General features: G+C 44.7%; 1 protein-coding gene across 11 annotated transcripts in view; it reads right to left on the reverse strand.

Moving 5' to 3' along the window:
- Positions 1-337: 337 nt before the first annotated feature.
- Positions 338-11,732, reverse strand: part of PKNOX2 (PBX/knotted 1 homeobox 2) — a 430,049-nt gene continuing 418,654 nt past the window's right edge. For all 11 annotated transcript variants that reach the window (XM_056544248.1, XM_056544254.1, XM_056544256.1 and 8 more), the window contains 3 exons: positions 8,248-8,324; positions 5,639-5,817; positions 338-1,203 (listed from right to left, as the gene is read on the reverse strand). In XM_056544248.1, coding sequence (XP_056400223.1) covers positions 983-1,203; positions 5,639-5,817; positions 8,248-8,324 — 477 coding nt within the window. In that variant the 3' untranslated portion in view covers positions 338-982. The remainder of the gene's footprint in view (positions 1,204-5,638; positions 5,818-8,247; positions 8,325-11,732) is intronic.

Here is an 11,732-nt window from a genome sequence, read left to right on the forward strand (position 1 = left end):
TCCTGGAAGGATTAAGATGTTTTAATAGAAGTAATTTACAAATCTGTTTAATTTTCTGGTATCAGTTGATTAAAATAAATAAATAAATAAGTTTCCACCGGAGTACCCCTTTAATGTGAATATTTATTTCTAATAATAAAGATAAAATGTAATTATATATTGTTGCTCTGCAGAATTCTTATGTGTAGAGCAGATTATTAACTCCTTATAAGCCCTATAATAGGTGTTGATTATTACAGGTACAGAAGCCTTGAGCTGATCAGCTGTGCCCACCCGGCTCTGTGAATAGAATAAGAAGACATAAGGTGACACCTCAGGCAGCATTATAATTGTCATACTCTGTTTATATGGAAATTTCATAAAACAGTTCACTTGCCAAAATAGATGAGTCTGATAATAGTCCGTTATCTGAGAGATCGGGGGAGTGTGGTACACACAAATGTGGGGTTATTTTTTTGTCTTTTTTGAAGTCCTAGAGATGAATCGTTTTATCCATATAGATCCACACGCGGCTGTCCAGCATATCTTATAGATACAGATGAGGGGAAAACATTTCAATAGCATTCAGTCTCCATAGTACAGAAAAAAAAAAGCTTGACCTAAAAACATGTTCAGTTCTTAAAAAACAAAACGGGAAACAATGTGGCCACAACATGTGGCGCTGTAAACATGTGTCCGTCACTTAAATAACAGCCGGGGAGCAGCCGCCCCCAGACATGGGCCCGGGAGGGAGACGACTGTGTATACATCCTTCTGTTTGAAGACCGGAACAAGAAATTGCATTTTACAGGAGTCTCAGCCTTACTCGTCCGTAGTGTTTATGGGAGAGGTGAATGGCCCCGCTCTGGTTCACCACAGTGTGCAGAGGGCGGACATTACTCCAAGCATGTGCAGCCTGTGGGCTTCAGTCATTTAGGTAAACCAGCGGCCATTACAAATAATCCCAGGCTGAGGTTTCATGTCTATTGTGGTCACCAGTTCGCTACTCCAGGGAGTCACTTTGTTCTAAGCCCAGGTCACTAACATTTGTTGTCTGGAGATCTTCACTGTCCTCCTCCAGCTCATCTTCTTCCATCTCCTCCTCCTCCTCCTCCTCGTCTTCTTCTGTTCCATCCAGCGAGTCGTCATGTGCGCTCATCATGGCCTGCTGCATGGACAGAGCGTCCGAAGAAAGGGACTGCAGGTTGTCGAGGTTCACGGAACCTGAAAAACAGCAGAATGTCACTAAATATACACAATGCAGCAAAGTACCACATGTTCTACAGAGGGGCGGTCCATCCCTGACCAGTCCTGTGAGTAACAACCAGACAAGAGTCCACAACACGATTTAGGCAATACGGGACCGCAAACGGCTGGGGGAGCTAAAACCGGGCGCTCCCGTATGTAATTCATTTCAATGAGCTGACAGGAGTGAAACGCTGACTCCGGTCGCCTCATTTTTGCCCCGTATGCGGTTTTCCCACCAGACCTAAAACCATGATCTACCATGTTTTTAGGTCCGGTGGGAAAACCACATATGGGGCAAAAATTAGCCGACCGGAGTCAGCGTTTCACTCCGGTTGACTAATTGAAATACATTACATACGGGCCACATATGGGAGCGCCCATTTTAGCTCCCCCCAGCTGTAAAAAATATTTTTTTAAATCAACTGGTGCCAGAAAGTTAATCAGATTCAGATTTGTAAATTACTTCTATTAAAAAATCTTAATCATTCTAGTACTTATCAGCTGCTGAATACTACAGAGGAAATTCTTTTATTTTTGGAACACAGAGCTCTCTGCTGACACCTCTGTCCATTTTAGGAACTGTCCAGAGCAGCATACGTTTGCTATGGGGATTTTTTCCTATTCTGGACAGTTCTTAAAATGGACAGAGATGTCGGCAAAGAGCACTGTGCTCGTGATGTCAGCAGAGAGCTCTGTGTTCCAAAAAGAAAATAATTTCCTTTGTAGTATTCATTAGCTAATATGTCCTGGAAGGATTAAGATTTTTTTAATAGAAGTAATTTACAAATCTGTTTAACTTTCTGGCATCAGTTGATTAAAAAATAAATAAATAAATAAGTTTCCACCGAGGTACCCCTTTAATGTGAATATGTGAATGACTCATTGAAATACATTACATACGGGCCGCATATGGGAGCGCCCATTTTAGCTCCCCCCAGCTGTATGCGGTCCCGTATTGCCAAAAACGTGGTGTGAACCAAGCCTTAGGCTGCATTCACACCACGTTTTTTTGCAGTACAGTTCCCGTATCAGGTTTTTGATGAAAAACGGATTCCTCAAAACCGGACTAAACTGTATCAAAACGTGTGTACAAAATTTTAAACCAGTATACGGTTTGAAAAACGATGTCCGGTTGCATCCATTGTTTAAGAAAAAAACTTAGAAGTTTTTAACTTTTCACTCCATTAGTAATAAAGTTTCACTTGTTTGATTGAAATTCCAAGAAAAAAACTGTGCAAAGTCAATGGTGAAAACTGGATGGAACCGTACGCACATACGGTTCTGTATGGTTTCCATTGACTCCCATGTTAAAAAAAAATAATTTATACGGTTTCAATAAGGTTTTTCACCCAGACCACAAACCGTGGTAGGCTATAGTTTTGGGGTATGGCAAAAAAAAAACGGACAAAACCGTACAAGATGCAACCGGATGCATCTTTTGGCATACGGTTTTCAATACGGTTCTGTACGGTTTTCAAATTGAAAACTTATACGGGAACTGCATTGCAAAAACGTGGTGTGAATGCAGCCTAAGGTTGTATTAACAGATTGTGTAAAGCAGTGTTTCCCAACCAGGGTGCCTCCAGCTGTTGCAAAACTACAACTCCCAAAATGCCCGGACAGCCAACGGCTGTCCGGGCATGCTGGGAGTTGTAGTTTTGCAACAGTTGGAGGCACCCTGGTTGGGAAAAACTGGTGTACAATGATCCACACTAGAGATGAGCGAACTTACAGTAAATTCGATTCGTCACGAACTTCTCGGCTCGGCGGTTGCTGACTTTTCCTGCACAAATTAGTTCAGCTTTCCGGTGCTCCCGTGGGCTGGAAAAGGTGGAGACTCTTTCCTAGGACTGTATCCACCTTTTCCAGCCCACCGGAGCACCGGAAAGCTGAACTAATTTATGCAGGAAAAGTCAGTAACCGCCGAGCCGAGAAGTTCGTGATGAATCGAATTTACTGTAAGTTCGCTCATCTCTAATCCACACCATGCATTTAATTGTTTATGTATTTTTGCAGGGGATTTCCACAGTCAAAGCTCAATAAACACTGTATATTTTACACTGAAGAGCAGCAACACATTGGAGTAGGGTGCTGCATGTGAATAGGGGTTTACAAAACACAACTCACATACAGAAGATAAAATCTGATGAGATATTAGGGGATCTTGCAGATTTTCAGCGTACCTAAGGGTAAATTCACATGAGGTTTTAATGTGGGTAAATACATTCGTATATTTGGGTCTCGATTCAGCAGAAGATTCATGGACCAGATTCTCGGTTTTAGAAATTTCTGCGACAGAGTTTCCACATGTGAGTATCCTCTTATATGCCAAAGACTCAAAAATCTGTTATGTCTGAACATGCCTTAAAGGGGTACTCCGGTGCTTAAACATCTTATCCTCTATCCAAAGGATAGGGGATAAGATGCCTGATCGCGGGGGTCCCGCAGCTGGGGACCCCCGGGATCATGCTTGCGGCACCCCGTTTGTAATCAGACCCAGAGCGTGTTCGCTCCGGGTCTGATTATGGTCGACCACAGGGCAGGCGGCGTGTGACGTCACGCCTCCGCCCCCGTGTGACATCACGCTCCGCCCCTTAATGCAAGCCTACGGGAGGGGGCGTGATAGCTATCACGCCCCCTCCCGTAGGCTTGCATTGAGGGGCGGAGCGTGACGTCACAAGGGGGCGGAGGCGTGACGTCACACGCCGCCGGCCCTGCGGTCGCCGGTAATCAGTCCCGGAGCGAACACGCTCTGGGTCTGATTACAAACGGGGTGCCGCGTTCATAATCCCGAGGGGTCCCCAGCTGCGGGACTCCCGCGATCAGGCATCTTATCCCCTATCCACGCCCCCTCAAAGCAAGTCTCACGCCCCCTCCCATAGACTTGCATTGAGGGGGCGGGGCTATGACATCACAAGCTCCCTACTCCAGCGTTCGGAACAGTTTGTTCCAAACGCTGAGCAGCAGAGTACCCCTTTAAGTTCCTGCCCATCTGATTGATTTCCTGAATTGTCAGACAAACTATAAACCCTCATATCTCTCAGGAACAGGGGGACATATCAAGAAACTTTAAAACGTGTGTGATCCGGGCACCTTAAACTATTTAGTGATAATGCAATATAAATTTTTTGAGGGTTGGTCACAGGTCCTCTAAAAGTTATCCCCTGCAGGATAGGGGGTAAATGTCTGATCGCAGGGGGTCTGACCTCTAAGACTCCCGCCAATCTCCAGAACAGGAAAGATTCTCTCCCTTTGCATGGAGCGGCATATACTCTTCATGGGAGCGCCGGAGATACACGAGTGCTGTATTCAGGTATCTCTGGCGCCTCCATAGACAGTGCATGGAGTGTGTGAAGACATGCCGCTCCATACACAGGGAGAGATAGGGCCCTGTTCTGGAGAATGCTGGCAGTCTTTGAGGTCAGACCCCCCCCCCACGATCAGACACTTATCCCTTATCCTGTAGACAGGGGATTACTTTTAAAGTAGTGGAGTACCTTGCAGAGGTACTTCGCTGCTCAGAGATGGCGCCAGGAGCTCGTGATGTCATAGCCCGCCCCCTCAATGCAAGTCTATGGGAGGGGGCGTGACAGTCGTCACGCCCCCTCCCATAGACTTGCATTGAGGGGGCGGGGCGTGATGTCATGAGAGGGCAGGGCTATGACGTCACAAGCTCCTGGCGCCGTCTCCAGCGTTCGGAACAGTTTGTTCCAAATGCTGAGCAGCGGAGTACCCCTTTACACTACAAACCTGCCTGTATTTACACCAATTCTCTTTAATTGTATTGTGTCCCATAAAATACCTTACAGTTTTTGTCCGCACACTTGATATAGGTCTCCCAAACTAGAACTCCTAGATTGGGACGGCCGCTTTTTAAGATGTGGACAAAAATAGGACCAGTAGTATTTTTTTCAGTGCACAACGATAAGTGGGCGTTAACCAACATTGAAGCAGGGCGACGCTGTTAAATTGCTGGTGCACATCGAAAACACATCGCGCTGTAATTTTGGATTCTCACTGCTGAAGAACAGCTCAATCGGTTACAGCATCTGTCTTCTGCAGCTTGTATTTTCATACAATACAATGCAAGCTGCTGGATGCCATTCCTTACTTATTCCATCTGATATGTCAGTCTGCAGCCCCTTATTCTGCTTTCCTGAATGCCCCGTTTTGGCTGTAGAGATGAGGGCTTAGACCAGTGTTGCCCAAACTGTGAATGTCAATGGTTACACCCCTGTGTGCACTTTGAGTCAATCCCATAGACTTACATTGTAATTTTGTCTAGTTAGCGCATTCTTCTTCTGGCTCATTCTGGCGATCGGTCAGGGTCAGGATCAAAACTTTTTGCACGCCTCTACAACATGTCAAAAGTGACAGTGCGCATTTAATTTCACTTCACGACTCCACTTACCGTCAGGGTTGGTCCCAGGTAACACGCCTTGTTGCTGTAACACTCCAGCTGCAATTGAGTTGGGCCAGAACCGCTGGGTTGGCCGGTGCTGAGACTTTATCTTTTTTGCTTTCGGTGCTGGGTCAGGATTACTGGCGTCTAACATTGGCTGCAGGATGCGCCGCCGAGCATTAATGAACCTGCAAGACAGAGAAGAATATGGCGGAGGTCATCCCATAACTATGGTGAAAGGGGCCGTCACTGAAAATATTTAGATTTCACTCAAGCACCATATTTCCACTTGTTAAAGGGGTACTCCGCTGCTCAGCATTTGGAACAAACTTCCGAACGCTGGAGCCGGGAGCTCGTGATGTCATAGCCCCACCCCCTCATGATGTCACGCCACACCCCCTCAATACAAATCTATGGGAGGGGGCATGATGGCTGTCACGCCCCCTCCCATAGACTTGCATTGAGGGGGTGGGGTGAGACAACATGAGGGGGTGGGGCTATGACGTCAAGAGCTCCCTGTTCCAGCGTTCGGAACAGTTTGTTCCAAACGCTGAGCAGCGGAGTACCCCTTTAAAGGAGTTATGTGTTGCATGACAACTTATCCCCTATCCACACGACCTCCTGCACGGAAAAATGAGGATCCCCCGCTCTCCTAGTGCATGGAGTGATTCCCGCTCTGTGCAAGGAGAATGTCGTCCTCTGCATGAAGCGGGGAACAAAACACCCCTCCATGTTTCTCTATGGGAGAGGCGGTGATACAAGAACGCTCTCTTCCATAGAGATACATGGAGGGGGCATGTCGGCCACCACTTCTTGCAGAGAGCCGGGGTGCCGTGCAGGAGATCCGTGCCGTGCTCTGTGTGCAGGATCCCAGCAGTCAGACCCCCCCCCCCCCCCCCCCCCGCAATCAGACACACACCAAAGGATTGGGGATAAGTTGTCATGCAGCACATATTTTCTTTCAGTGTCACCCGCACTAACCTTCTGGTACAGGACTGTATTGTGGGTGACACTGATTATAACGATACTCACCTATTAACATGCGCCCTGTTTGAAGATATTTTTTCGCTCTATGCAGCTTTGCATATAATCGCATATATATAGGAGAACCGCATTAGAACGCTGTTCTCCTCACCAGTCTGGTCTGGGGCCCTAGAACCTGACTGGTTCTCCTTAAAGGGGTACTCCACTGGAAAACATTTATTTTTATTTTTTAATCAACTGGTGCCAGAAAGTTAAACAGATTTGTAAATTACTTCTATTAAAAAATCTTAATCCTTCCAGTACTTATCAGCTGCTGTTATGATCCACAGGAAGTTCTTTTCTTTTTGAATTTCCTTTCTGCCTGACCACAGTGCTCTCTGCTGACACCTCTGTCCATTTTAGGAACTGTCCAGAGTAGGAGCAAATCCCCATAGAAAACCTATCCTGCTCTGGACAGTTCCTAAAATGGACAGAGGTGTCAGCAGAGAGCACTGTGGTCAGACAGAAAAGAAATTCAAAAAGAAAAGAACTTCCTGTGGATCATAACAGCAGCTGATAAATACTGGAAGGATTAAGATTTTTTTTTATAGAAGTAATTTACAAATCTGTTTAACTTTCTGGCACCAGTTGATTAAAAAAAAAATGTTTTCTAGTGGAGTACCCCTTTAATGGGGTACTCCACTGGCCAACGTTCGGAACATTTAGTTCCGAAACCCGTGCGCGCGCTTCAGGGGTTGGCCATGCATTGAGGGGACCTGGAATGATGTCACGACGGGGCGTGGCTGACCCCCCACAGCATGCGCACAGCGTTCGGAATTCAATGTTTTGAACGATAACCAGTGGAGTACCCCTTTAACACTATGTCATCTAGAAGTATGTCATGCCAAAAGAAATGTTCAGGATCACCACATCCGTGTACCATATAGCTGCAAAATACAGCGCAAAAATGTGAATAGGCCTTCCTTCATATGCAGTGGGTTTTTCCATATCAGACTTAAATGGGTACTCCGGTGGAAAACATTATTATTATTATTATTTTTAATCAACTGGTGCCAGAAAGTTAAACAGATTTGTAAATTACTTCTATTAAAAAATCTTAATCCTTCCAGGACTTATTAGCTGCTGAATACTACAGAGCAAATTATTTTCTTTTTGGAACACAGAGCTCTCTGCTGACATCACGAGCACAGTGCTCTCTGCTGACATCTCTGTCCATTTTAAGAACTGTCCAGAGTAGGAGAAAATCCCCATAGCAAACATATGCTGCTCTGGACAGTTCCTAAAATGGACAGAGGTGTCAGCAGAGAGCACTGTGCTCGTGATGTCAGCAGAGAGCTCTGCTTTTCCAAAAAGAAAAGAATTTCCTCTGTAGAATTCAGCAGCTAATAAGTACTGGAAGGATTAAGATTTTTTAATAGAAGTAATTTACAAAACTTTCTGGCACCAGTTCATTAAAAATTTTTTTTTAAAGTTTTCCACCGGAGTACCCCTTTAAAGTCCCATTTACATCAATCCTATTACGTTGCGGATTTGCCACAGATTTTACCCTCTACAAAGCAACATCAGCAAGTGATCCCTGTGGATTCTGCTGCAGATCTTCTCCCTGTGCTGGAAGCTGCAGGAGGGACACTTACCAGTTGTTGACTTGCAATAGTGTAAGGTTTGTCTGTGCTGCGATCTGCCGCTTCTCATCCTCTGTTGGGTACGGGTGCTGCAAAAAAAATGACATCCGTTACTATGACCATCCATCCCTAAGTGTAACATTGTAAGGGGAACAGGGACTGGGAAGGAATTACACTTTATGGTTTTGGGCATAATAAAAAGTTTCTGATAGACCTTGGGGGGAAATGTATCTATACCAGCGTTTCATGCATCAGGCCTTAAAGGGGTACTCCAGAGGGGGGGAAAAAAAAATGTTTTTTCAAATTAACTGGTGCCAGAAAGTTTTACAGATTTGTAAATTACTTCTATATAAAAATCTTAATCCTTCCAGTACTTAGCTGCTGTATACTCTAGAGGAAGTTGTGTAGTTCTTTCCAGTCTGACCACAGTGCTCTCTGCTGACACCTCTGTCCATATCAGGAACTGCCCCAGAGAAGGATAGGATTGTTATGGGGATTTGCTTGAACTCTGGACAGTTCCTGACATGGACAGAGGTGGCAGCAGAGAGCACTGTGGTCAAACTGGAAATAACCCATTTAAAAGATTGAAACCTGTCCTGATAGGGTGAACTCCAGGCTATACACTTGTGTGAGCAGACTAGAGCTTATGGTTTCCATTCACTAACTGCAAGCAGAGATTGTGAGAACTGTGAGAAACTAATGAAACAAAGTATAGTAGAAATCTGCGGAACATTTAATTACACAATGAAACAGATTTATTACCATACAATCAGAGCCCCTCAAGCAGTGTTTTCCAACCAATGTGTCTCCAGCTGTTGCAAAACTACAACAGCCAACGGCTGTCCGGGCATGCTGGGAGTTGTAGTTTTGTAACAGCTGGAGGCACAGTGGTAGGGAAACCAATCATGTGTGAGCTTTTATCTCTACTGACATTTTCCAGTATCTAAGAACTGAACACTGTGGTACTTAACAGCTGCTGCATGCTCCAGAGGAAGTTGTGTAGTTCTTTCCAGTCTGACCACAGTGCTCTCTGCTGACACCTCTGTCCATGTCAAAAACTGTCCAGTGCAGGGAAAAATCCCCATAGAAAACCTCTCCTGCTCCGAACAGTTTCTGACACGGACAGAGGTGTCAGCAGAGAGCACTGTGGTCAGACTGGAAAGAACTACACAACTTCCTCTAGAGCATACAGCAGCTGATAAGTACTGGAAGGATTAAGATTATTTTTTAAGAAGTAATTTACAAATCTGTATAACTTTCTAGCATTAGTTGATATGAAAAAATAAATAAACATAATAATAATAATTCCCTCCGGAGTACCCCTTTATCCTTCATATAAGATAAGGCCAGGGACTATTCATAGTAAAACTATAGTAAATAATACTATTCAAACCAAAACTATAGAAAAATAATCATATGGACGACCAGAGGACTGGGTAAGAGACTCCAGAACGGCCGCCTATGGTTACAACTAGAGATGAGCGAACTTACAGTAAATTCGATTAGTCACGAACTTCTCGGCTCGGCAGTTGATGACTTTTCCTGCATAAATTAGTTCAGCTTTCAGGTGCTCCGGTTGGCTGGAGACTCTTTCCTAGGACTGTATCCACCTTTTCCAGCCCTCCGGAGCACCGTAAAGCTGAACTAATTTATGCAGGATAAAGTCATCAACTGCCGAGCCGAGAAGTTCGTGACGAATCGAATTTACTGTAAGTTCGCTCATCTCTAGTTACAACCTCCCACCCCCAGTTCTGAAGAGCAGCTCTGGAGCACAAACTGCGGCTCAGGTGCATGAAATACTGAAGAGGACAGGAGCGTCCACAGGAGCGTCCATACATTTTGTTAGAGAAAATATAAACTGTGAATAATAAATGTGAGGTTGAAAGGTGACATGTCACTATACACAATGTCATCTGCGGATCAGCAATTGTGTACGGATATTTGATGGGATTGTGTCTGTTTTCACCCATATTAAATCTAATTATGGTTGATCGTCTTTAGGGTAATTCTCCATGGGAAAAAAGTGCTTAAAATTCTGTAAAACTTTGTACTTAATAAGACCAGCTCATAAGGTGTCTGCACGGTGTAACCTCCACAATGAACACTAGATGGCAGAAAAGAGATAGAAATGGCGGCACGTCCTGATCCCTCAGCGCTCGCTATCCCCTCTGGACCAGTTTATTTTCCTTCTATAAAACAAGTCATCAGCGCCACAAAAAACTAAAACCTTAATGATCATATCCCCCGGAAAAAAACTCATATAGACCTAATACTTGTCACAGGTGAAGACTTGTTACCATATATCCAGTTTAAAGAAACATCTGGGAGAAAAACACTGCACAAACCTCCCTCCTGTCCTGATTGCTATAGGTACTAGATGCAACTGTAACAAAGCGTCAGCTGTAAGAAATAATAGTTTACTCTGGATGAGCAAATTTATGGCAGAGATTTCAGCATATTTCTTCAGGAAATATACACTCACTGGCCACTTTATTAGGTACACCTTGATAGTCCCGGGTCGGACCCCTTTATACTTTCTACAAGTTGCTGGAAACATTCCTCAGAGATTTCACTTCATATGGACATGATGACATCACACAGTTCCTCTATATGGACATGATGACATCACACAGTTCCTCCATATAGACATGATGACATCACACAGTTCCTCTATATGGACATGATGACATCACACAGTTCCTCCATATAGACATAATGACATCACACAGTTCCTCTATATGGACATGATGACATCACACAGTTCCTCCATATAGACATGATGACATCACACAGTTCCTCCATATAGACATGATGACATCACACAGTTCCTCTATATGGACATGATGACATCACACAGTTCCTCCATATGGACATGGATATCAGGAACAGGAACGGGGAAAAAAGATCCTCAATAGGCGCAGTGGACAGCAGTGAAGGAGAATTCAATGGTAATCCATCATTGATATAAAGATATTTATTGAGCACACAATGGCAACGCGTTTCTTGCCCGGATCGGGCACTTCCTCAGGCAAATGTGCATCCGGGCAAGAAACGCGTTGCCATTGTGTGCTCAATAAATATCTTTATATCAATGATGGATTACCATTGAATTCTCCTTCACTGCTGTCCACTGCGCCTATTGAGGATCTTTTTTCCCCGTTCCTGTTCCTGATATCTCTGCAAGCCGGCCAGCCACGCTGATACCGGAGGATCCAGGCTGCATTCAGCACACTGCATCATCACTCGAGCTCATCTAGGTGTTGTGCCCATAGCGCAACACCATCTGGTAAGTGGAATTCCAACCCCTTCCCTTACCCCAAGTTTTTGAAGTATCACACTAGGGGCGCGTGTCTCTTTTTTTCTTTTTGTCTTGCTCCATATGGACATGATGACATCACACAGTTCCTCCATATGGACATGATGACATCACACAGTTCCTCCATATGGACATGATGACATCACACAGTTCCTCCATATGGACATGATGACATCACACA

This window comes from Hyla sarda, chromosome 10 (genome assembly GCF_029499605.1).
Source record: "Hyla sarda isolate aHylSar1 chromosome 10, aHylSar1.hap1, whole genome shotgun sequence".
Classification (NCBI taxonomy): domain Eukaryota; kingdom Metazoa; phylum Chordata; class Amphibia; order Anura; family Hylidae; genus Hyla; species Hyla sarda.